The 25,842-nt window shown below is 44.3% G+C and overlaps 1 protein-coding gene, 1 long non-coding RNA gene and 1 pseudogene across 4 annotated transcripts in view; 1 reads left to right on the forward strand and 2 right to left on the reverse strand.

Annotated features, from left to right (window-relative positions):
* Positions 1 to 11,369: 11,369 nt before the first annotated feature.
* Positions 11,370 to 11,488, reverse strand: LOC118604106 (annotated as a pseudogene).
* Positions 11,489 to 14,881: 3,393 nt separating this feature from the next.
* LOC118604003 lies at positions 14,882 to 15,836 on the reverse strand. Its single transcript, XR_004951592.1, has 2 exons — positions 15,621 to 15,836; positions 14,882 to 15,297 (listed from the first exon to the last, which is right to left on the reverse strand). It is a non-coding gene; the product is annotated as an uncharacterized LOC118604003 (long non-coding RNA).
* A 162-nt stretch (positions 15,837 to 15,998) lies between these two features.
* EDRF1 (erythroid differentiation regulatory factor 1) overlaps positions 15,999 to 25,842 on the forward strand; it is a 34,375-nt gene continuing 24,531 nt past the window's right edge. The window contains exons 1-9 of one of the 3 annotated variants that reach the window (XM_016148253.2): positions 15,999 to 16,234; positions 17,129 to 17,337; positions 18,932 to 18,998; positions 19,597 to 19,722; positions 20,813 to 20,937; positions 21,216 to 21,372; positions 24,142 to 24,243; positions 24,512 to 24,633; positions 25,308 to 25,419. In XM_016148253.2, coding sequence (XP_016003739.2) covers positions 16,130 to 16,234; positions 17,129 to 17,337; positions 18,932 to 18,998; positions 19,597 to 19,722; positions 20,813 to 20,937; positions 21,216 to 21,372; positions 24,142 to 24,243; positions 24,512 to 24,633; positions 25,308 to 25,419 — 1,125 coding nt within the window. In that variant the 5' untranslated portion in view covers positions 15,999 to 16,129. The remainder of the gene's footprint in view (positions 16,235 to 17,128; positions 17,338 to 18,931; positions 18,999 to 19,596; positions 19,723 to 20,812; positions 20,938 to 21,215; positions 21,373 to 24,141; positions 24,244 to 24,511; positions 24,634 to 25,307; positions 25,420 to 25,842) is intronic. The other 2 variants (XM_016148252.2, XM_016148254.2) reach the window with 2 other exon arrangements.

Raw genomic sequence — 25,842 nt, forward strand, 5'->3', positions numbered from 1 at the left:
AAAAGCTTTTGGCATGACTTCTTTAATATCCGGTGTTAATTTTTAGAATAAATAGATCACCTGACAGATTCTTCCTCAAAAAGGCTGGGGCCGGCCCCCAGGGCACTGGCCAGGCAATCAAGGCCAGGGTTCAGTCCTACCAGATCTTAATTTAAAAGGTCGTTATGGAGGAACTGGGAACACAGAGGACATCTGGGGCTTGTCTCCGCAGCAACCATCGTCTCCCTTTTTCCAGCAATAACCCTGATTTCTGTCTCATCCTCACTGCCATTCCACATGGTTAGGTGGAGTTGATTCTGCCCTTTGCTCCTACACTAGCCAATCAGAGCGTTGCATTCTCCTAGCAATAACGTTTGGCTCTGGAATGGGCACGTGACAAAACTAAGCCAATCGGAGCAAAGTAAATTCGGTTCTAGAGCAGAGAAAGTGTCTCAACCTTTTCTAGCAGATTTTACTCCAAAAGCATGTGCACCGTCTTCTCCGTCGCCACCTTTCTACTTCCTTACCTCAAGACTGAGGCCAACTCACAGGTAAGACCAGTCTGGAGGAGCTGAGGGGACTTGGGTCCTGGTCACAAGGGCTGAAACTCACCTGAAGCCAGCAAGACCCCCGAACATACATGTCAGTATTAGAGCCAGTCAAGTTTCCCTCTTGCTGTGAAAAGGGAATGAGATTGAGGGAGACGTGGGGAGAGAGAGAGGACTTGGCCTCACAGGCTGAGGGGGGAGGGTGAGCCCCTCGAAAGGAAGAGTCGGAGCCTCTGGAAGGGGGAGGGAAGGAAAGACCAGGATCTGCTCCCTCCAGATCAGAGAGTCCTCTCTGAGGCCCGGCTGATGCCTTCAAAGGCTGGAAGCCCCCTGGGGGCCAGGCCACACGTCTCTCTCTCATCCATGTTCCGGGCTCGTCCCTGATGTCCGCCACTGCTGAGCATGTCTCGGTCCTCCTCCACCTTATCTTCTCCAAGTCGGGGTCTCGGTATGGACTCTGCCCGGGAGGGCTCCTGAAGGGAAGCTGAGCCCCGATGGGAGCAGGAGCCCACCCACCCACTCTGGGTTTCAGCCTTCCCTCCAGCTGACACAGGGAGCCCTGGACACGCACGCCAAGGATCACGTGACCCCTCTCGCCCTGAGTGTGGCTTCCTTCTTGTTAAGACCCACAGCACCCAGTCTCTCCCTCTGACAGGCAAGGTAAGGAGGTCATGAAGACCGAAAAAGAGCAAATAGCAGAAGGCCCACCAATTCGGTTTCACTGAATAAAGTCGATAAGTTCTGTAATAATACAGATCCTTAATAATCATATCAATACCATTAACATAAACATATTTTTCTGTTTAAAAAAATAGGCTTTTTTATGCTGCATATTTGTTGACCACATTTTCTGAATTTAATGCAGTTGGATTCTTTGGTCTGGGAAAAAAAAAAAATGCCAAGCTCTGTTTTAACCCAATTCAGTGGAATAAAACAGAATTTTTAAAAGTACATCCAGAATTATCTGTTGTCTGTCCTCTAAGTCATGCTTAAAAGCAAAAGCCACCTGGATGCTAATAACTCAACATTCCTCGGGACAGCAGGAAGATTGCCCGACACTTAGAAACGAATAGGCCCTGGGAACCCACCCGGGGGTGGCCGCTGGGTGGTCCCTGTGAGTGACAGTGCAGCTTCAGGGGCGGCCGGCTGGCTTTGCGCCCCCGCACTGTTGCTTATGAGGCGTGTGATCTTGGGCGAGTCGTTTGACCTCCGTGTGCATCTGCTTTCTCGTCTGTAAATTGGAGATCATGAAAGTGACGCCTGCATCTCTGGGTGGCTGTAAGGACTGAGCCCGTCGACGCGGCGAAGTGGCCCGAAAAGCGCCTGACGTGCGGCCAGGTGCGGCGAACGTGTCGTGGGTTCCCGAAGGGCTCGCGTTCTGTCAGGACGCCCATGGGAACTCAGGGGTGGCTGAGGGCAGGTGGGGGAGGGGGCCTAGGAAAGCAGAGGTGGGCGGGAGGGGAGCTGGGGAGCTGCCTGCAGGGGCAGGGTTTGGGGGGAGGGGGGAGGAGGCTGTGGCGGAGGCAGATGTCCTCCATGCCAATGTGGGGAGCCCCCCAGGAAGATGCCCTGATTCTCCAGGACGGCTTCTCCAGGACTGTCACAGGCCCTGACTTTGGATTCCGCCTCTCATTCTCATTCTCTGCTCGGACGTGGGATCTCATGCAGCTGTGGTGGCATCTGTCCTCCTCATGACGTGGGGGTGGGGCCAGGGGACATGTGGGCGTGTGAGGTGTTGCGCAGGACGGGACCCCCCCACCCCCACCCCGCCCCACAGCACCAAATGAGGAGACTGGAAGGCTTGAAGACAACTACGGATTCTAGACAGCTCTGCTCCAGGCTGAATTCAGGCCTTCCAGAAAAATCACCAGCCATGACAGACTCTTCAGTGGGGGTTCCAGCCACAGACCAAAGAGTGAGCTTCGCTGAGCCAGAGTGAGGAAAAGAATGACAGTCAAACATCTTTTCTTTCCACACACAGGCTGTCATCAGCTCTCCGCAAGGTCATCCTGGAACACCAAGGACAGTCCCGGCCCCTCCTGGCCCCCCACAGCAATGGTCAGAGGCAGCAGTGCAGATAATCCGGCCACATGGCGGGTAATCCAAAAGCCATTTCCATTTGGCCTTGGGAGAAGTGTCCATGCTCCTCCTGAGTGTGGGCGTGTGTGGGCCTCCCTGCCAGAGCCCGGGTGCACAGTGGGGTCTGGGCATGGCCCGGGGCAGGCCGCCCTCAGGGAAGCTGTCTCCAGCAGCTGTGCGGCCACCGGCAGAGGGCAGGTGCCGACGCAGGCCGTTCCTGGATGTGCGCAGGGCTTCTGCATCGGTCCATTCTCCGTCCTCCTCGGCCCTGCCCAGGCTGCCCCTGCCGACGGCATCCCCTGGCTCCTATGCCGTCTGGCTTCCCGGCAGGTCTGAGCGATAGGTGATGCTATTGGAGAAAGGAAAGAGGCCCGGGACATCTCTCCCCCGCCTCCGTCTGGTACTGCTTGTCCAGTGACCTCCGCTTCTCTCCACCTCCTCTCTGGTTCCTGTTCTCACTCCCTCTTCCCTTAAGTCCAGGGACAGTAGCTGAGCCTCATCATCCCATGTGGGCCCTTAACCTGCCCACACCGCTATGGGTGGTGCCTTCTTTAAGGCATTTTCATCAAACGATCTTGGGAAAACTGTTTTCCACCTGAACCCTGATGGGTAGAGGGTGCTAGAGATGGGACTGAAATTGGGGCTGGACCTGGGGACCTGGGAGGGTTTAACCAGAGAAGCAGCTAGAGGCCTGCTCAGGGCACAGCCCCTCACTAGATCTGACTAAATAAAGTCTCCCCCCCCCCCATTTTTCTTTAGAGGTTGCTTGGCTCTGCCTGGCCTGCCCTCAACTCCTGACAGGTGGTGTCAGATACATCTTACCTGGATCTCCATCCAGAGTTGGAGGCTGATCTCCTCTGTGTGATCATCTGGGATGATGAGGTCCTCCAGAGACGGTCAGCTTCCTTTGGAAATGAAGATTTCAGGTTTTAAAAGGAGCAGCTTACCCAACATCCTTGAGTTTTCCTTCTCCTGGGCCCCCTTTCCCCAATCCTGTCTGCTTAAAACTGGGATTGGAGTTTTATCGGGACCTTTTGTCCATCATCGGTTCCATGATCTTGACCCTGACCTCATTTTCAAGAATCACGACCCACGTTATTCTTCTTCATTGGTCTGGCTTTCTGGCTTCACGTGTGTGTGTGCATGCATGCGCGCGCGTGTGTGCCAGTGTGAGGTTATCAGCTTCCTAAGAGTGAAAGGCCTCCAATTTATATGAGAGATGAAACGCAGCATTCGACTCAACACGTGGGCACACAAACCATTAGGATAATCCTGGCGCTGACATTAGGTGCATTTTATTACAAAATTGCAGCACAGAAACAAATAACTTTTCTTTGTATTCATAATTTTTAGCAGGTCTCCCCATTTTTTAGCCCCTCTAATTTTCCCTCTCACTTCTCCTATAAACGATGATCAGCATAATAGTACCTACAGAATAAAATGTTAGAAAAAAAAGAGCACTAAGAGGGTAAATTGAGCTTCCTTTAGAAATAGAGGAAAATAATTTTGCAGTTGAGAAAACATGTTGGCGTATTATTTTTACAGGGAAAATAGTTACATCACAATTTTAAATTACACGTCCATTTGAAATGGAGTCAATTTGCACCACCTACTGGAATATGTAGCTCTAGATCATCAAGCTTTCAGAATTATGAAACTGCTTTTAAGAATTTGGAATTACATGTCTAGTTATCTTTAAGAGGCCAGTGCCTTTGACATGTTGGAAATGCCAAATGCTAATTTACTTCAGGGATCATTTTCTAAAACAGACTCTCTTTAGAAGCCAAATTTAATCATCTAGCTAAATTAACAAATTGTACAACTGCTTATAAAAATAAAATGATTAAGCTAAATACATCATCCAAAGAGATAAAAATGTAAATTAGAAGCAAAACTGAAATCAATATACATTATCAGTTGCTAACTCACTATTAAAAAACAAAATTCAAGCAGACAACTGGAAAATGACAGGAAACATAAGCAAACAGGATAATAAACAGAACATAACTCAACATTAATTAAAAAGGAACTCACCCAATGAAAATTTGATAGTGTTTGTATCCAAACTAATAACCATTGTCATGGCTTAAGTACAGCTGGACATCAGAACACCAAGTGTCCATATTTAAGCTCTGACATTTTAAAGGAAACCCACAACAAAAATTTTCATTTTTCATGACAAACTACTCTGAGCAATAAATTTCTGGATATATAGTAGCAACATTTATTATTGTGTAATTGACAGATTCAGAAAAAAATTACATCTGCAATATCTACTATTCTAGATGAAATTGCTTTAGAATAGAAGCCTAAATGTATTACATTTTAATTTCTTGAAACCTATTATAGCATTTCACTTATTTTATGGGTATTTTGTCTGAAAATTGATTTTATTTTTATATGTCAACTAAATTAGATGTCAACTAAATTAACTGAAGCATAAAATACGCCAGCAAGATACATTTACAAATACACACTTCAAAATTGTGTGCACGTAACGAGAACCTAATTTAAACTCACAAGCCAAAAAGACCTCGTGTGATGGTGACCAGCTCATCCATAATCCTCCTTGTCGTCGCAGGTGATTTGTGCATGACAAGCCTGTTCGCAGTGACAAATGTCATGTGCAAGGTTGCTGGGAAGTGTCTCGTTCTCATTTTAGCTCCCTGCTTGTGTGATTTCGTTCTTTGGGGGTCTCACTGTATCGGAAAGTTTGGGCTGTTTAACTTGCACCAGGTCGGCAGGCATCTTTTCCCAGGCATCGCACCCACGACCCTCGCTCACCGCCTCTGTGGAGGTGGCTCTCACACGTCAACCTGTAGCCTGACCTCTTTCCGCAGCTCCAGTGGCATATCCTCCTGACCAGCTAGCTGCCCTCTTAGGGGTCCCAAAGGCGCCTCATCCCTTACATCCCACAGCCGACTCATGACCTACCTACCCCTCCAACCTCATCTTCGCAGTGTGTGCATCTCATCCAGCTCATCCGTTTACCCAGGTAGCCCTGCTACCTACTTCCCATGCACGCCTGACCTGATCCATCCCCAAGGTCCGAGCCACTTTGCTTTCTAAATCTCCTTGGAGCCTGTCTGCCTCTCCCTACCTCACCCACTACCACTGCCCGTTGGTCTGAAGGACCATCACATTCGGCCTGGACTAACTCGAAAGCTTAGCATAGCCCCATTTGTTCTGATCATGTGACTCCTCGCTCGAAGCCTTTCACTGAGGATACAAAGAAATTTCTTAACAAGGCTGTGAAGGCCTCTGTTGGTGTGGTGCCCACCTGCCTCTCCAGCCTCAGCCACACGGCCATCTCCCAGAGCCTCATCCTAGCCACACCCGTCAACGCGTCCAGGACTTCGCCTTCGATTCTGCCTCTGCTAGAACCCTCTTCTTTCTCGTTTTTCAGCCTAGTTACCTCCTCCCTAACTTTCCTCATTGGGGCAATTCATACTTGCAAGTTTATATTTTGGGGGTACCTATTTGAAAGTTTCTGCATACCCCCAATAGACTGCTTTCACTCACCTTTGTGTTCCTGGCACCCAGCACACCCCCAGACGACCGGGTATACATACCCGAGGGGTGGCAAGGGGCCCCCATTAGCAAGGTAGGAGGACGGAACATACTATTATTTAATAGTTTCCAGGTGCTGGCTGTGATGAAGGTGTATGTGTCAAGGAAGGAGCACAGAACATGTTTTATTTAATAATTTGTTAGCTTGATATGTAACTTTAGATATTTAGACACACGCTGTGTAGACCCCTGTTTATAGTCTTCCCCAGGCCCCACAAAACAAAGCAAAACAAAACAAAACAAAACAAAACATACAGGCATGGAGTATATCTGCGAATAAACTTTATTTTTTCATTTAATATTGAAATGATCCCTTGCACACCTTCTGAAATCTGATTTCAAAGGAGAATTGACTCTTAAAGTCAACAGAGACATAAGTGATTGTCACAACTCATCAATGAGCACAATGAATGTTCGAGGGAGTGGGCGGGATTAACGCCAAAGTCATCCGGTCCTGAAAACACGTTCCAAAATCCTATGACACCGAAACACTAAAAATTCTGTTCCTTGGGGAGCGGGACAATCCATTTTCTTGCACGTGCGCATCAAGCTATACTCTGTTTCATTTATCAAATGTGGACATTTCGTCAAAGCTCACCACCTCCTTGGTTATCCCTTGTAGGGAAGCAATGCTGGAAGTTTTCTGTCCATGTATTTATTTCTCTGGCGGAGTTAACAAAGCCATCTCCTCAGAACTGGTAGAAAAGGATTACAGCTTAACCCACGTTTTATGTAGTGCAGAGTCACAGACAAGCTTCGTTTATAGGTATTTTTTTTTCCTTTTTTGAAGTGTCACCTGGCTAGTAGGCCCAGGGTCCGTTTTATTTTAAGCGGCTACTCGAGTTTTCTTTTGTCGGCCCTGCCGCCTAATTTCCGTCCGGCCCATCCTGATTCCCTTCGGCTTCCTCACTGGGCTCTGAAGTTTATTTTTCACGGCCATGCATCTAGAAACCCAGTTTTGTTTTGCCTTACTCAGAAATGAGAATTGTCTAGTTATTAACCTCGGAGGAACTGGAGAGTCCCTTCAAAAGCCCCACTGCCTCCCTGTCCCCACATCTCCCACCACATCCCTTGGACCAAGTGTTCCAGACAACTGGTAGACTCTCCTGTGCCCGCCACTGCAGCCACGCCCACTTCCACCCGCTGGCCCGTGCCCAGCCCCTCCCCACCCGCCTCAGGCTCCCAGGCCCTTCCCGACCTCCCCCCGCCCTCGCCCAGTCCTGCCTGTTATCAGCCTTGGAACCACCACACCGGGCTCGGTGGGCACGTTCTGCCATTTAGTCCTGAGGGCTGTTACCACCTTATCCTCTCCCCAGAACCGGGTCATAGGCTCCTGAGGTCAGGGCCCCTGTTCCGCTGGCCTCTTCAGCTCCGCACTGTGGCCGAGGATTCAGCGTCTGTTGCATGGAACGGAATGGAGCATACCCTGTGCGGTCAGTCCAGACATTTCTCTCAGAGCCGCTTAGGGCTCTCCTGAGGAACGTGTCTTTTCTTAGCCAACCCAGCAGACTGACTTCAGACAGTGATTGACGGAAGAAAAGAGCCAGAAAAATGCGAAGTAACAATGGTTAAGGATGAGCGAATTTCAATAACAATGTGAAGGAGGGTGGTTGGAAGTAAACCGGACTGCGCTGATGATTGCTCAGGGCGGAGGATGGCGATGGTCGCGATGGTCACGTGTGGGTTTGTTTGTCTCTCCTTAGGCATGTATTTGAAATGTTTGTGTTGAAAAGATGTGAAGGAGGCAAGGGGGAGGCGCGGCAGCAGCAGGCGGAGGCCCCAGAGAGCAGCGGGAGGGCCGGGGCCAGGGTACGGGTCGCCTTTCTTCCTGCCCTCCAGACACCGCCCCCTGCACCTATACCCCCCCCCCACTTCATTTATGTGGCCCCACACATCAGACCTCTGAGCCAAGGAATGCCATCCCAGGCTCTGCCTTTTGGGTAACGCCCCATGTTCTGGAACATTCCTAAATAGGGATCCAGTTGGCAAACCCACGTGTGTCACATGGCACGCACTGAGACCTTTGGTACTGGAAGTTTTTGATATTTCTTGAAGCACACCAAGCACGGCCCCCTACACGAAAAGGTCTGCCATCCTGGCAGAGGGCTCCACCCGGAAGCCTTCCTGGGGCAGCGGAGGCCAGCGCAGGCCACCCCCTGCCAGCAAGCTCTGTTCTAAAAGACCCCTGAGCAGGTCCTCCCTACAGCTGTGGTTCTCCTGTGTCCCTGAGACCAGATAATAAGTACTCACTGTGGCCAAGATGCACGGAGCACTGTACCGATTCCATACTTGGGTCTCTTTTTCCAAAACGGTTCCTAAGGTCACACTGATTGCGTCCAGCCAGTTTTAGAGATAAACAAGCCTAAGACCCTCCCATGGAAGAGCGGAGGTTTCTCCTCCCATTCTTGTGGGATCTATTTCCTGCGCCAGACCATTCAGACCATTCGAAGGGTATTTGTGATGGAAATGAGGCTAGTCAAGAGGAAGATCCCAGAGAGAAATGCCAAAGCAGCGAATGAGTATAAATGCCGCCTTTCCACTTCCTGCTCGTGAAATGCCCTTTGTACCAGAATCTCCAGGCTCTCGAGGAGGCAGGCTTTGACTGGCACTTCCACTCCGGTCAGACTTCTCAAGTCATTTGTGATAAGATGGAACAAAAGTCCAGACACTTTTAAAATGCAATAGTCTTGCCTTCTGGAGAGTAAACAGAAGTGTGCAGATGGATAGTGACAACTGTGGATTCTGGCTCCATTTCTTAGAGAGTAAAAATGTAAATAAATGTGAAAATTTGTCATATGTGGATAATACCCATGGTTCACCCAGTAGTTAGCATTCTACCCAACGCTTGCATGCATGGATTCCATTACTGGGGGCCTTGTGACTGCATTACATGGAGAAAGCAAACTATAGCCCTTCAATGCCCACGAGGAAGACAGATGTTACAGAGATGTTTAGTAAAGAGGTCCGGGCACTAGCTGTGACGCTTGATGGACGCTTCTGCACTAAGTGACGCATTCCTTTTGTTCTCTCCGGTGGAAGACTCCTCGTAAATGCCTAAATGCCGAATGATTCATTAGGGTCTACAAAGGCCAAGCCCTTAACTGGAAGGCAGAGGGAAGCCACAAGCAGTGCCTGACTGTGGCACTGACTTGAAGGTTCATTTGAGAATTCCTGCCTTGTCGGTCTGAGCCTACGGTGCCTGCACAGCATAAATAATGCTTGGGCTCCAGCCACCAACGAGGTGCCTGAAGAGCAGGCCTTTGTGGCTGTTCCTAGGATTCACATAGGCTAATGCTCAGCTTTGGAGGCGAAAACTCGCAAAAACCCTAAGAATGCTCTGCTGTGAAGGTAATAAATACTCAGCAGACGACCTGCCCCGTCCGTCACTTGCATTGTATTCTAAAAGTCAACACTAATAGCTTCCAGAAGAATCTGAGCTCATCGAGTATCAAGAAAACTCTCCTTCAAATGGTGCCAAAGTCATTTCCCAATAGTTTCATACACTTTGCTTCAATGTTAGTCTACAGAACAGCAATTAATTATCGCTTACTAATTAAATAAGGTATCGTGTGGTTGTAACAGGCGTCTTGCTATCACACCACACATTAAGGTCTGCGTTGTCTTATACTCTAAAATTTTTCTACTCTTGTCAAAGTGTAAAGGAAAATATAGATCATTAACATGGTAATTGTTCTTGACTTAAGCCGTTGCTAGCATTTGGTTTTTGGTACCACATTGTGTCTAAAATAGTCTTTTTAAAAGGAGTGGTCTATAAACTTTTTTTTTTATCATGTATGATTATTAGCTAAAAATATTTCTGAACATGTAGCCCCAATATATGCATATTTATTTACTTATAACTGATCTTCTAGTAATAATATATTAAAAGTACAAAAGTAGAAAAATTTTAAGTCTAAAGCAATCAATATATTTTTATTTTGACTGCGAACTACTTCTGTTCTTGCTAATATTTTTTAAAAAGAGTAAAGTGGTTGAATAGGTTTCTTTTATTTTTGAGACTCCTGGTTGAAAACTTTGTGTTATAATAATTTGACGTGTCCATTTAAGTTCGGTTTATTTTAAAACTTGGTTTTAATGGCTGCCATTGCTTAAAACATTTTCAAAAATAAGTAAATTAAGAAGAATCATATGGCCTCAGAGTTCACCATGCTCATTTCAATTGTATCCACAAATTATACAAAGGTTTTGACTGAAATTTGTTGAGTTAAATTTCCATCTTCTTTGAAGTTCACCAGTCTTTCTTATAAACCAATAGAGCGGTGTCAAGGATTAATTTAGATATTTAGTTAGTTGCTTTGCATGCAATTTGTTTACTTGTACATGAAGAAGAAAGATCAACAGACCGTTGTCACAGAACAAAATTAAAAACAGGATGTATAAGAGAGAGGAGAGAGGAGAAGCCCTGCTGGCAGCCCGGGAACTGAGAATCTTGCAGACACTTTTTTGGAGTAAACAAATCAGTTGGCGGCTGACAAAGAGATCAGTCTGGGCATTCTGACTAGGCCACAAGCAGATCAAAGAGAACAATTAAGATGTGGGTAGAGGGCTTTTGCAAAGCCCTAAAAGTGTGGCTGAGCGGCACATGTGGCTTCAGTCAGGGCGTGACCTGTGACGTCTGCTCTCTGTGCCATTAGCACTCCAGCCCTAGATAGACTGGATCTGCACCACTGACCTCCGTAGAATTCCCCAGTATACTTAAAATGCACACTCTCCATTTGGAATATTTTTAAAGGGGTTTAGAGATTTCAGTTTTTAAGTAAAGTGTACAGATATGACTTTTTTAAATGAGCTATACACATCATTTTTAGCCACAAAATTATATAATGTGGGAAAGATTTCCAAACATCTATTTTCAAAAATGCTTTCTCCATAGGGTAAGATTCTTTTAGAAAACTAATGACTTTCCCACTCATTATGAAAACAGCACCTTTATCTTAAAGGAATAGATAAAGTCTGTTTATTTTGTGAAACTCTCTAGCATCCTAATGATGGCTACATAAGTAAATAGGGGAAAATCACAGAAAATAGGGGAAAATGTAGATACTTTTTGTAAGAGAAAATAACTAATTTTTAAGCTTGAAAACTCTTATTTTTAGGCAAGACAACTCTTGGTTGACCTCACAGATTGCAAGGATCTGGTCAGCTTACAATCTCTTATTTTTTTATTTTTTACACCTACAGCACCTGGTCTTCCTAGGTGGTCTCCCATCCAAGAACTAACCAGGCCCGACCCTGCTCAGCTTCTGAGATCAGATAGGATTGGGTTTGTTCATGGTAGCATGGCTGTAGACTTTAAAATGCTGTTACAAGATGATCTGTGATCTCTGTGTGGTACATGAGCTTTTCAAGGTCACCGCTCATCTTACAGAACTCTGAAAATGATCTCCGAGTGGCCATGTGGATGGCATCCGATAGCCCATCCAAGCCACCATATGCTGTGGCAGATTCCATTAGGGTCCCCAGATACCCAGTACCCCTCTTGGGGAAACATTAGTCTTCCCTGTCAAGCATAAGCTAAGCTTGGCCATGTGTCATGTTTTAGCCAAAAAAAAGGTGTGGCAGTGATGTTTGTCGATTCTGATCAGAACCTTTAGCATCTAGTCTGCAGTTCACCAGGCTCTTCCTTGATCCACCGCTTCAACTGGCAAGCGCTCCAGATCAAGCTTGCTTCGTCCGCCTAGGCCCTGGAGTAAAGATGACACGGACTAGTAAAGGTATGTATGCCCAAGTGTTGCGTGGGACATATTTATATTAAATATTTGGGATACTCTTATCCTTTTTTTCATGATTTATCTAAAATTTGAATTTAACTGAGTGTCCTGTAGTTTGCCTGGCAACCCTAGTTGTTTTGAGGATTATTTGTTCTGACCACATAACTCAATCTCATTTGACCAATACACCAGCTGACCATGGCCAAAGGAAAGGCACTGTGACAATGTGTATATTAGTATTAGCAAGGCTTACTTTGCCCTTACTTTTCAGATTAAAAAAAAAACAAAACGAAGGTATAGTTCTTCCTGTACCCCAGGAGATTGTCCTAAGGTTTGTTCTACAAAGATGGTCAGACGCTAGCATCTCACTAAAAATGTCTACTCCTTGACACTACCCCAGAAATATTTAGAATCTTGGGGTGGCTGGAGGATCTCCTCACTCAAGTTTCTCAGGTGATTCTGAAACAGGTTGAAGTCACACTGGCCTGTGTCTGAAATTTAGCTTTTTAGAAAGCTGCCGGGGGTACTGCCTGAAAACCGGGTCCTAGTCCTGCCTTTGCTAGTAACTGGCTTCATATGAGGTTCAACAAGTCAGTTCTAGTCTCCTGCCCGGACTGCATTGCTCTCATCTAAAGAGGGATGGGAATGACTCAGGTAATCTCAGATCTCACATCCAGCTCCAAAGGTCCGAGACCAAGAGTCGGAAACTCAGGGCGTTTGAAGTCCAGCGGGCAGAGTAAACAAGTGAGGCTGGGCAGGTGTGAGAAGCTAGGTCATGGAAGGGGACTCTGACAAACCGAAGGGCACGAGCACCAATCCGAGAGTTCCCTGCATGGTCCCCCTCTGCAGGCAAGGCTGTTGAGGAGCTCCGAGGGCCCTGCCTTACATATAATTGGTTTACTGAAAAGTTTCTGAAAGGATTTCCAATTTTGCTTTGAAAAACACTGTGCTACAACTAACTGAATTTATAATTGACTGGGATTTCTCTGAAATCATCATGCATGCTGGGAGGATGTTTGTAATCAGAGAAAATCTAACCTAGAAATTGTTTTAGAATGAAACGAACTGTAAGTAAAGATGTTGCCATTGTGATATTCTGGGGATACGTCATTAGACATTTTTAGCTTTGATTTTGAAGATTCAGATAACACTTTGGCGCCAACAACATTGTTCTCATGTCTCAAACAGGTCGATAAGCATTTAAAAAATCCTGTTGGCACTAGTCACTTTGCCTGCACGGCCTAAGTGCTAAAACGGTGTGGTGTGCCGGGCGTTGGCAAAACGGGTGGCCAGGTGAAACTCCAGCCCTTGAGAAGCTCGCGGTCAGCAAGGGAGGCAGATACAAATGGACAGTTTTTCTATAAAGTGACAAGCGCAGGATAAAGCCATACAAGCTCTGGAAACAAAGAAAGAGACCCAATGGGGTAAGGAGGGGGAAGGTGGCAGTTGAGACTATCGGGGATAATACCCGAGATCCCTTTTGAGGATTAAGCCAGGTGACGAAGGGAAAGGTATTCTAGGCAGAGAAAAAACCCCAGCAAACTTAGACTTATGGAACAACTTGTTCTATAAGCAGAAAACTATAAGCAGTAAACTACCAGCAATTTATTCAAAAATATCTCATAAGTGGTGAGAGCATCAGGCACTGGGGAGGTAGGTAAGAGCTCTGACTGGTGACAAGAACCAGGGTAACTGCACCTACAGGGCAGAACAGGCCAAGGATGACGAAGTTCGTTCTGAGACGAACTGGGGGACAAGGAAGGAGGGGAAAGGCAGACACTGGTACAATACAAAAATGAGCATAAATAAGCGCCTTAAACTGTGAAATTCTGGAAGTAATGACCAGTTTTTCCAAATTAGATTTCAATCACATACATTAGAAATGATAACTTAAAAAAAAAAAAACTCAGCACATAAAAGGTTTTGAATAGGGAAAATAAAAAAATAAGCATGCAGAGCTTGAAGAATGTATAAACCTTATGTAATTCAGATGTACCAGTTTCTCTTGCTCTCAGGGACCACTCTCCCTTACCACCCAAATCTCTCCTCCTGCCCCACGAGTGGCCCCAGGAAAGCCAGCCCCTCCTCAGGTTTCCCTCCATAAGTAGTTCCTGGGAGTCCCAGGTACCCCCGACATGACCTCCCCTTCTGAGCCCGGATCCTCCCGCTCCTGACCTCTCCTGTTCTGTGCTGAGCTCCTGGCTCTTTGTTTCTTTCTTCTCTGCCTTTTCACGAGCTGTTTCTAGCACATGTTCTAAGCATCATCAACAAGGGCTCAGCACTTACTTCTCAAGAAGCCTGCAAAGTACTTGAGTCCTGAAGAAAGAATTACTGCTCGCTCAGGAGATGCCTTCTTACAAAGAATTATACAATAAAACAACAGACTTCAAAGATTAGAAGAAGCTAAATTATATATATTTAAAAGATTAATAAAGATTGCATTTTACTATGGAATACAGGGATACTTCAGAGATATTGCGGGTTCGGTTCTAGACCACAAAGTGAGTCGTAATCTTTCTGCTGGTGGAGTGTCTTGCCTTGAGTTTGTAAAAAAAAAAAAAACCTCGTAATGCCTGTGAAGCACAATAAAGTGAAACACAATAAAATGAGGTGTGCCTGTATTGCACAATCAGGAAGAAAAAGGAGGGAAATAAAACTTTAAAGAATAAAGTTTGACTTGCTTCATCTTACCACTCAGGTATGTTTTTAAAGCAATAGACATGCTTTAAAAATTAGGCTCGTATTGCGTATTTGCTTTATAAAAATGTATCGTTTAATATCATATCACGTACAATTTAAATGTTCTTGAACATCTTGAAAAACAATAATTACACAAGTTAATGGTATTATGTACCAAACACAGGCTTAACCATCCAAATGTTAGATATTTGTGTTGTTTTTTTACTACAATGTATTAATTGCAAAAAGAATTGACTACAAAATACAAACAGAAAATATCAAAATCAATGCATGTTTAAGTTTACAAAATGTGCTTTTATATCAAATGTCTTGTTCAATATAATTAAAATGTGACATTTGAAAACAATTTGTAAGTTGAGCTTGCTCACTCACAAAGATTTCTGACTGCACCTATTGAGTTATCAGAACGTAATGTAAATCACGAATTGAGATAGCCAAATGACTTAAAGACAAATTAATTTATCAAAAAAATTGCAATATTTTATCGCCAAACAAGGCAAATTTTTATGAAGGATGTGGCTTCACGGTTGATATGCTCTTGGGTGCGGATGCCGAAGATCAGGGAGTCCACCACCTTCTAAGTTTTGAAACGGCCTGGCTATTCCTGTACCACCTTGCTCCTCAAAGCACTGGCATCTTCTCTCCTGGGAGTCTCTTAGAAATGCAAGAATCTCAGGCTCATCCCAGACCTATTCAATCAGAATCTGCCCGTTAACTAGATCGCCAGGTGTGTTCTAGGCACAGTACCGCCCGAGAAGCCCCTGGACCTCCCGGAATGCCGTTGCCAGTTCCCTTTAGCCTGACAGACAGCGGGCCCTCAGAAGGTGCTCCGAGTCACTAAGCAACCCTGCTGGGGTGTCACCGCCTCTGAAATCCGTCCCTTCAGCGAAGGCGGAGGGCTTCCTCCGCGCACCTCGCCGCTCCTACACGCGGGACCGCGGCCCACGCAAGCATTGTGATGCGAGGGCAGGACGCCCAGTCGCCCCGGGCTCAAGTCGGGCCTGCCCCTCACCTGGGCACGGCATCCCTTCCCGGGCCTGTGAGCCCGCCTGTAAGACGAGGAGCCACTGGTTTACAAAGGAGTGGAGTGCCAAGACTTGACTTTATATAACGTGAGGCGCTGGTGACATTTAACCGCCCACCTCGGGAACAGCCACTGCCCCCCGATCCCCAGTGCCGAGAACTGTTTGGCAACAAAGAGGAGCAGCTTGCAAGGGGAGGAGCCTGGGAGTCAGATACCGCGAGAAGCGGTTTCCCGAAGCGGCTCTGACAGGCGCAGGCGCACTACAGCTCCGACCCCGCCGCGAAGGTGGCTTCCACCGGGGGAGGCGTGGCCGGGCTTCTGGCGCAAAGCTCGCGAGATTTGGACGCGCCACCACGCGTTCTTCCTGTCAGGGGCCGGAAGTGCGGTGCGTGGGTCATCAGTGGCGCTTTATCTGCTGTGCGGCAGGGGCCCTGGGCCCGGGTTCCTGTCGCGGCTCCTCGGGTCTTGATTCGCCCCGCCGCCCCTGGACCGAGGTGATGGGGGACTCCAAGGAGGCCGGGGCCGAGGCTCCACCGGCCGGAGCCGCTGCTCGAGGAGGACTTAGCCTCCTGTCCCAGGGAGAGTCCGAGGAACCCGCGCAGGTGAGTCGGCCGCGGGGCGGGACCTGCAGGGCTCCGGAGCTGCGGGCCGGTTCCGCAGGGGAGGGATGTCATGGTTCCCGGCGGCTTCTGGAGCCTTCTGCACGGCTCCCCGGCAACCCCCCAAAACGAGCGGACGCCAATGTGCCTGTCGTGGGGTATTCAGGTATTTACTTGCAAGACAGGGAAGGTAGACACAGTCTCTGCTCCGAAAGAGCGTACATGTAAATATGTGGTTCCAAATGTGAAACAGTTGTGCAGAGCTGGAGGGAAAAGAGAGGGTGTCAGCTCACCGACATGAGACTGAGCTAATGCTTGGAGGGTGCAAAGTGTTCGCCAGGGGCGGCGGGAAAGAAGGGGAGAGTCGCGAACCCAGACACTGAGCTTGCTTGACCGAGGTCTGTGAGGGTCCCCCAGTGCCCAGCTATGAAGTTAGAACGTCACAGAATTTGTGTAACTCATTGACTCATCAATTACTAAAGGTTTGCCTTAAAAAAAAAAAAAAAAAAGCCCCAGGCATCTTACCACACACTACTTTCTAAAAGGTGTATGTTATTGACATGAAAATAATATGTCTAATACTGAACAGAGGTTTTATCAAATTTTGCATTTTAACGTTAACATGACAACTGTTGACTCTTCCTGGTTTCTACTTCTTCACTTTCTATGAGATAACCCAGCTGATAACCATAATCATCATACTCCTCGACTCATGTTTTCCCTTTGAAACTATGTGAAGAACAACTAAATGTGACAGTTTATGTTCACATGTATTAAGTACCATTAGTAACATACATTCTTATGAAGCCTGATATAGTGGTGTTGTTATTTTTTATAAAGGTGGAGTTTTTTATTCCTAGTGGTGCTCATTAAAGTTTCATTCAATGTGTTCATTAGGGATCAGCTTTATTTCTTGGAGGCAATGAAGTGAAGAGCAGAGCTGTGGTGAAATATTCTTCTGCCCCTCCTCGAACAGCATTTGCACGCCTTGAAGAGAAAACTGACTTGAAACTCCCACCTGCCAACTGGTTACGAGAGAGTGCCAAACTAGGGCCGGCAGGAACTACCATTCTTGGCAATAGTAAGAAAAGCAAGCCATTTTCAAGGTAAATATCAATTGTTGGTGTTTTTACTTGTCCCTCAATACCCACAGCGAACTCTGAACCTTGCTTTTCAGTTTTATTTGTAATGTGCGTCAACTTGACACATTCGCTCTCTAGAAAAAGGTCATATTTGATTTTTGAAGTCCTAGTTTCTCCCGCTAATAATATTATATTACAATATGAAGGTATCGATTACATGTGCTACTCTGAAGTCTGCATCATGTTATTAACAAAATGAATTCTAACCACTAAAATTCAGTCAGTTGCTTTATTTTTAGCAAATTTACTTACCTTTTGAAGATGTGAATAGGTAGAATCAGGGTGACCCACAAGAAGAAAAACCCTTAACACTGCCTAATCTGTCCTGTGCAGTTTTCATTAAATGGTAGTGGAGTATGTGGTCTGAAACAACCTGATGTAGAAATCCAGCGTGTCGGTTGACATAACCCTGACTTGGACGATTGCTACAAATTCTGCTGCTGGTATTTGAAATTGAGAGAGTGGCCTGTGGTCTTATAGAGAATAATGTGTGAATACTCATTTTCTTCTAGGTCATTTAATGTGTGGGGTTCTCTTTTTTTCCTCTAAAATATTTTCATATGATGTATAACTAGAACCATAAATACATTAATATCTTATGAGCCAGTAGTTTGGAAATTATCCTGATGCCTCAGAAGGTAAAAGCTATATTTGCAAAATGTTTGTTTGTAGCAATATTTATACTAGAAAAAAAGTCAGAAATAGTCCACATATCTTCTTTCAGAAGAATGGCTTAATAAATTATATGTCAACACAAATGTTACGAGGTGATTTAAATAATTATATTGAATGTACACACATTGTGCTGAGTACTTTGTATGTTTATGTCATTTAATTCTCGCAACCACCTTTTGAGTTAGGTACTGGTCACTAATTTTCACATCAAAAAACTGAACCTTAGAAAGGTTAAGTAACTTGTCTAGACCACCTGTTAAATCGTTAAGCCGTGCTTTGGAGCAAGGCAGACCTAGGTAAATATTCTGGCTCTCTGCTGATCACTAACTTAAAAAAATGATGACATCAGCTGCTTTACAGGCTCGTAGGTTCCAGACATGCCTCACGTGGTACCTGGCACGATATGAATTTTTCTCCTTGTGACTGACTTTTGGTGTCAGGTGCACGTTTTTCATATGTGTTTTAAAAGAGTTGTATTGTTTATTGCTAGGAACACAGTCCCAGAGACTAGAATCCTGGTAATTTATTTTTCTTATCTTCCCACTAAAATGAACTTACACTAAAACGAACTGTTTTCTCTTGAAGATTTTTTGGTTTTTTTATTACAAAAATGAAAATAATTGTTCATTGTCTTTATTCTAGACATTTCCTATTAATTGCTTCTACTAATTATTACTATATTTTATCAAATGTAAGATGCCATTGATTTTAACACCATTACTTTATATACCACTAAGAAGGAAAAACTGGCCAACTACAATGGCGATAGGCATACTGTCAGAATGTGGAAAATGTGTATCCTAGAAGCAGTGAAATACAGTGTTCTGTTGTAAACTCTGCCTGCATCGTTGAACATGACCTTGTGGCCTTCGTTCCCTGTTAGCTTCGGTATGGCATACGACTTCATTGATTCTGTGGGAAACGATGTGGATGTCGTCTCTGACTCTGAAGTAAGTGTCCTTACGGGGGAGTGGAATGGGGTGTTTATGCTGGGCAAATCACACGCTCTGTTCTGTAGTCTTGAAAAACTACTGATGAAGTAAGATACAAGTGTCTTGATTATCAAATACCTTTTTTTGTTACTAAAGTAACACTCTTTACCACATCTCCTTTCCTTAGAGAGGAAGAAGCAATCTCCAAGACTGGCAGTTATAGGTGATTCGAATGTTTGGGATGATTTAGTAGTTATCACTTAAGGATTAGAAATGATACTTCTTGTTTCTTAGTTGGTTAATTTTATCTGATATGCTGAAAGCTTAGGTCAGTGCAACAGTGATGTACACATACTTAACTTTAGGACATTCTATCTCATAAAACTAAGTCCTTGACCGTCGTTTACACTAACACAGTATGACTCGTAAAGTGTAGATGATTCAGCTTTCAAAGCTCTGCCTTCCACATGTTTGTTTTAGCTCTTTGTGTAGTTTATATAACTGTAGGGAAATAAAGTTTATTAGGTTTTAAAATTGAATAAAGTTAAAATTTGAACAATTCCAAATCACATTCAAAAAGTCTCTCTAAACTGCTTTTCCTCCTAATGTTTTTAAGAACATAAAAAAGCTCCTGAAGATCCCCTACAGCAAGTCCCACGTGAGCATGGCCGTGCACCGCGTAGGGAGGACTCTCTTGCTGGACGAGCTGGACATCCAGGAGCTCTTCATGAGGTCATCTCAGGTAATGCTCTCTGTGGAAAACAGCCAGAAAAGCATTATTTTAACAACTTAGGGGCACTAGAAATATGGGTTTGTTTCCCAGGAAGGCCAAAGTGGGAACATAGTTGAATATCTCAGCACCCGAGAAATGATCAGTTCCTCTGAAAATAAAAAAGCTTTGCTAAAGGAAAAATAGAAAAAAGAGAGAATGAGGAAGAACCTTTTGGCACCAACAGCTAGGATTCTTGCAAGGAAAAGGATGAAGCCAATTTAGAAAGTTGTGAAAATCTGAAATTTAAGAAGCTAGTTTGAATTTTTGAAAAACACTTCGATGTCTCCATTAAAGAGAATCTCATGAAACAAGGCTGCCAGGAAATGAGAAAAATGTTAAAAGTTCTTCCTGATTATGCTAAATGTTAAAAGTTACATATACATGGTTATTAGAATTAATTGGATCTCTCACAGCCGAGCTTCTCAAACTCTGTTGGTAAATGACTGTTTTCCCCCAATGCGTTGATGATGCTTTTGTCGAGCATAATAACCAGATTGTAGTGTCTCGAGGCCTCCTCTCCATTTCTGCTTGTTGTGGACTTCGCAAATAGTTCGTGGTCCCATAGGCTACACTTTAAAGACCATTTCTGCAATGCTTTGATAAAAGAGAATAAGGTCTGGGTGATTTAAGTTTACATTTAAAGTACATGCTTTTCCCATTGAAAAGACCACAGTTCAGTTTGATCGTTATGTACATGCTAGCCACGGGGCAGGGTCTAGGATGGACAGCGAATAAACACAGTCTTGCTTCCTACCAGCTTATAGTTTGGGGTTATAAACACATGTGCGGGTAATTTCTAAACAATGCGCGTAGTGGGGCTTATTTTAGGCACTAAAGAACATATCACAGAGAAAGGTCACCTCCCCTAGCCTGGCTTAGGGAGAGGAGGAAGATGGGGACATTTCCTAAAGAGGTAAGAGGAATTGAGTCAGGAAACACAAGGGTTCCGGTATGTGTTTATGAAACAGTATTCAAAAAATAGTGATTCCTGTTAAAGAGTAATAGGTAAATTGTTTTGACTATAGGTTCCTTGTATTTATCCATTTCTTGCATTATTCAGACTGGTGATTGGACGTGGCTGAAAGAGTTTTATCAAAGACTTATTGATCAGAAGTGGCAGAGGAAGAAAAAGAGCAAAGAGCATTGGTATCAGAAGGCTATTCTTTCCAAGTTCTTATATTACAGGTACTTGGTGACTTGTTTATTTTTATCTTAAGCGGAAAAATTAAGTTCTGATCTCAACTTTAATTTGGAGCCGGAAATAATAATGATTTAAGGCTTGCCACTGTGGTATTGTTAACATTTCAGTGTCTTGTTTTTCTTCTTCTTCTTTTTTTTTTTTTTTTTTTTTTTTGGAATAAGATTTATGCTTGATTATAGAGTCTGGTTTTTAAAAACAAGTCGACTGCGACATAAAGTTACGTTAGTAACAACGTGGTCTTTTGTGTTTCCGATTCGGCCAGTATCAATGGCGACGGAGCCGCTCAGCCCGTGCCGGCTGCTGCAGAACCGCAGGAACCATCCGGCTCGGATCAGACCACTGATTCGGATGGGGCTTCGTGGCCCGCCCCCTTCGAGATGCCTGCTTCCGTTTCCGAAGATCCCAGTGCTTCCAGTCAGGTTAGTGAGAGCTTAGATGGGGACACAGTGAACTCATTTCAGAGGGCAAAACCAGCCATCTTGCCACTGAAAATAGATGAGCAGGAGCAAAGAAGTGTTCTACCGATTTATGTCTAGCAGTTAAAAAAACATACTTTTTGTCTTTTTTCAAGGTAGAATTGATAAGATACTATGATTTGCTAGATCAGATTTTTTAAGTTAAATAATTCAAAATATTTTTTAAAATTTACCAATATTTAAAGTAGCTCATCAATATGTTTACCAATACTGCTTATCTCCTTAAAGTCATCAGAGTTATATAATATAGCGATATAGTATATTTTAAACTTTAGATATTTAGTAAATGCCTATCAAATATTGAGACTGACAGACCTGTTTGCAACTGAAATACTGATCTTCTTACCTTAACTTTTAATCAGATTGTTAGGCCTAAAATTGCCCTTAAGATTTTTCTGGCTGAAGTTTCCGAGATTTAATCCGCAATAATGTTATAAAGAAAGGAAGAGAGAATAGAATATGTTGTCTCTTTTGTCTCTTATAGCCTTGGTTTCTTCTTACTGATTGTTTGGTTTTGTCATTATTTGTGTCTATCAAAGAAAAAAAAATTTCACAGATATAAATTCTCCATGTCTGTTTTCAGGAAAATATATTGACAGACTCCAAGGAGATAAAAAATAAGATCTTTAACTTGGTAAATTGTGATTTTCCTGTTGCTGTGTGTTCTCACATATTGAACATTATTCATCTAAATTGTTGCTATCTTCACAAATTATATAGAGTTACTAGGAGGCAAATACATTTAACTTGATTCTAGTATTAGTAGGTTTAAGATCGATAAACCTCATTAAACTATGTAATAAACTTTTTCCAAGTTAGGAAAACTATAAGGAAAAGGAAGGAAGCAATTACTATGCAAGATTACATAGTGGTAACCACCAGGGAGTGGGGATGTTGTGTGAATGAAAAGGGACATGGTGCTGGGTACCAGTAAGGTCTCATGTCATGACTCAGGTGATGGTTACACGGGTACTTTGCTTTGCAAGTAGTCGTCACATTGTATTATTTGTTTTATGTGCTTTCCTATATGTGATATCACCAAAGGAGGTTCGTTTAATATTCCTCGACTTCAAAACCCACACATTACAAAAAGACTGCAGAGTGGAAATACTAGTCTCGTACCACCTGCCTCTCCCTCTCCCAGCCGTGGCATCCTGTCCTTGCTTTGTGTTGGGGTCACTAAGAAAGATCATGGAGGCTTTTAAGGGCCTGTAGACTTGCATTTGGGGGAAGTGAACTGGCATCTAGTTCATGCTTCTTAGGCTGTGTACTTTATGCCTGAATTTTCATCCTTGGAACTGCATGTGTATTAAGTGTTGATGGTATCATTTTATGAATAAGTCAACCAAAGCTCATAGAGTAGATATTTGTCCTTGGTCACTCAGCTGGTGACGCCTGAGCTAGGGTTCAAACCCTGATCTTTCTGACTTCAGAGGCCCGTCCTTACAGCGGTACCCAGTGTACCCATGTGTCCACACACGTTTGAAAGGCCTCTGAGCAGTGAGATTGTCTTAGCGATGGCATATTCTAAGCAGAGCTAGCCTGCCACAAAAAGTCTCTTACACAATGTTTGTATAACATATTATACAACCTGAATTTCAGCACTTAGAGATTTGTTTTTGTCGGCAAGCTGTCACCTCATGATTATTGTTGCTCAGATCTGTGCTGCTGGCTGGAGACCTGTGTTAAGCAATAATAGAGTTTAAGTAGGTAAAATGGGTGTTCTCGGTGCGGCCTGAGGGCCAAACCTTTATTGAACACGTTGTAACTGAGACCCCAGCTCTCACTAAAGCAGCTGCCTGCAAAGATAATTTTGAGAGTTGGTACACGGGTTGATAACTTGTCTGTGTAAACAAGTAAGAACATTTAAAAGTTGGAAGTTCTGTTAGGATCCCTTTAGGAGAAGTGAGGCAGGTGCGTGGAACAAGCAGTGTGCGCGCACAAGCACGTGCCCATCTCGGGGTCTCTTGTGGCGCTGGCATTGGGCTCTAGTGTTTCTTGGTGGCAGCGTCCTGATGGTTGGAAAATCGAGAGGTGGACTGAGTTTACCCGCTGCTGAAGGTTCCCCTTCCTAAAAGTGTTTTTCCAAAGTCTATCCCGTAGAATGTGTTAAGAATGAAAGTGTTCTAGATTAAATTTGAGAACATTGGGTTGCATAGAGGCGACGTAGATTTCTCCTTTGCAAACCTTAGAAATGTTTTTATGGTAATAAGCATCGTTGCTCTCGAAAAGCGCGTCTACAGTAAGCAGCATTTTCCAAAGCTTACTCTGGCAGTTGTTTACCAGATATTCTGGGACCAGTATTCAGTGAAATACGTTAGGAAATGCAGAACTAAAGTCAGTTACTGTGACGGGCGTCTCAAAATGTGACTGGGGTTTCTTAGGAGTTTTTTAATTTAGTAGAGATGGGGTAGGTTAAAAGAGCAATGGTATTCAAGTTCCCTCAAAAAAGAGAAAAATAAAGAACTTTGATCAAAAGCTAAAATAATCTTTTCTGAGTAAGATCTAAATGTGATTAGCTGCTTATAGTAGCTGTGATAGTTAGGAGCCGAAGTAATCTACCAGGGTGAGAGTTAACATATGTCTTAGCCCTGACTCACAGAAGTAGATCGAGGTGTCTGCCTTGAATGTTTAGGTGAGTCTCTTGAACAGTAGGCCATTTTTAAGAAATTCTGGCAGCAGAATCACTCCTTCTCCTTGCACTTTTCACAGGGAAGTGAGCCTCTTGAACCCTCATACATAGTGGGGCATGTGGCCTCAGCGCCCAAAGAACAAAACCTGACTACTTTATTCAATGACGGGGAGAACAGTCAGGTATGCTTTCCGGGTGTCCAGGGCGAGACACCCGGTCCCCAGTCTACTTCGTTATTTAAAGCCCTATCTCAATTGGAATTCACAGGGAAGAAATCTGCTCAGTCCTGAAAATCGCTCTCTGAACATCTGTGTGCTCTTACGGCTCTGTCAGTTTATCTTCGTCTCCTTTGTCTTTTCTCTTTTCTAGTCTTTCCGTGGATCATGGGGGTAAATTGTGGGTCTCCTGTTTATTATATGATAATTTTTCCTTTTTTATTTTAAATCAAAGGGTCTTAAAAATGATTTTGTTCGGAATATTTTGTGGACATTTGAAGATATACATATGTTGGTCGGCTCCAACATGCCCATATTTGGAGGAGGCAGGTATCCAGCAGTCAGCTTACGTCTCAGGTGAGCCCAAACCGTGTTCCTTCGGAAGCAGCATCCCATCTGCTTTCACTTACCTAATTGGGCTCACTTCTCTCCTTCCTAAGCCAGGTGAACTGGCCCCTTAAGGAAGGCACTGTCCTCAGAGACCGCTGAGCCTCCGGCACCTGGGTTTCGGTGTACTCCTTAGTGATGGAGTCAGAGACCCGTCACACGGGCCTGGTCTCAGGTCCGAATCTGCAGCTCGTGACAGTGCCCTGGGGTTTATTTACTGCGTTCGGAGGTGGTTGTCCCAGCTTCCCACTAACTGAGCATTGTTCCTAGTGCTCCAGGCGTGTGCGTTCACGTTGGCCAGCTGAGCTCTGACTCGGGCGCTGTCCTGCCTGGCGGTCAGTCCTTCGCCTCAGGCCGTGTGAGAAGCGTGCAGTAGGCTCACAGTCACCTCATGCCACATTGTCTTTTCTTACTGAGAAGTTACGAGTACCAGTACCCTAAGTTTAGCAATCCAAGCAAAGCTTTTGAAAAGATGTTAACTAGAACACAGCAGGTGAGCTACATGTGCATATCTAACCAGCAGAGATGGCATTTTCCATCAAGGGGGTGTAGGCTAGAATAGTTAAATGGGGAGGTAAGTCTCAGATGATTCATTATGGAACATCTTAATTAAACCAAATAACACTAGAAATGTATATTTTTAGGGATAACAACAAACCAATTAATGTGCTAACTGGAATTGACTATTGGTTGGACAACTTGATATGCAACGTACCAGAGCTTGTGATGTGTTTTCATGTAAATGGAATTGTACAGGTAAGATACAGTGTGACCTTTCTAATGATCGCTCAAGTGCAAATCAGTGTAGAGGGTACCTCCCGATGTTTTTAAGGCCCCTAAATAGTAAAGTTTCTTTTGACAAGAAAGGTAGCTGTGAATAAACTGAAATTTGAGTGTTTTTACATTTGATTTGGTGACAGAATTCTAGATGTTACAGAAGTATAATTTTATAGGTAATCCGCGAGAAGGTCTTAAGTAGACTAAACCTACATTTATAGCCATAGAACTCTAATTTAATGCCAGGAACCCATGATCATTACTTGAAAGTATCTATGCAATGGAGGTATTTATTCACTACACAAATATCTACTCAGTATATGTGAAGTTTTAGGAAAGGCCGTAGTATTAATTGCATAAAGTGAATAGCTTATCCAGTAAATTGTCGAGCATGTTCTATTT

The sequence above is a fragment of the Rousettus aegyptiacus genome, unplaced genomic scaffold, assembly GCF_014176215.1.
Source record: "Rousettus aegyptiacus isolate mRouAeg1 unplaced genomic scaffold, mRouAeg1.p scaffold_m13_p_6, whole genome shotgun sequence".
Classification (NCBI taxonomy): Eukaryota; Metazoa; Chordata; class Mammalia; order Chiroptera; family Pteropodidae; genus Rousettus; species Rousettus aegyptiacus.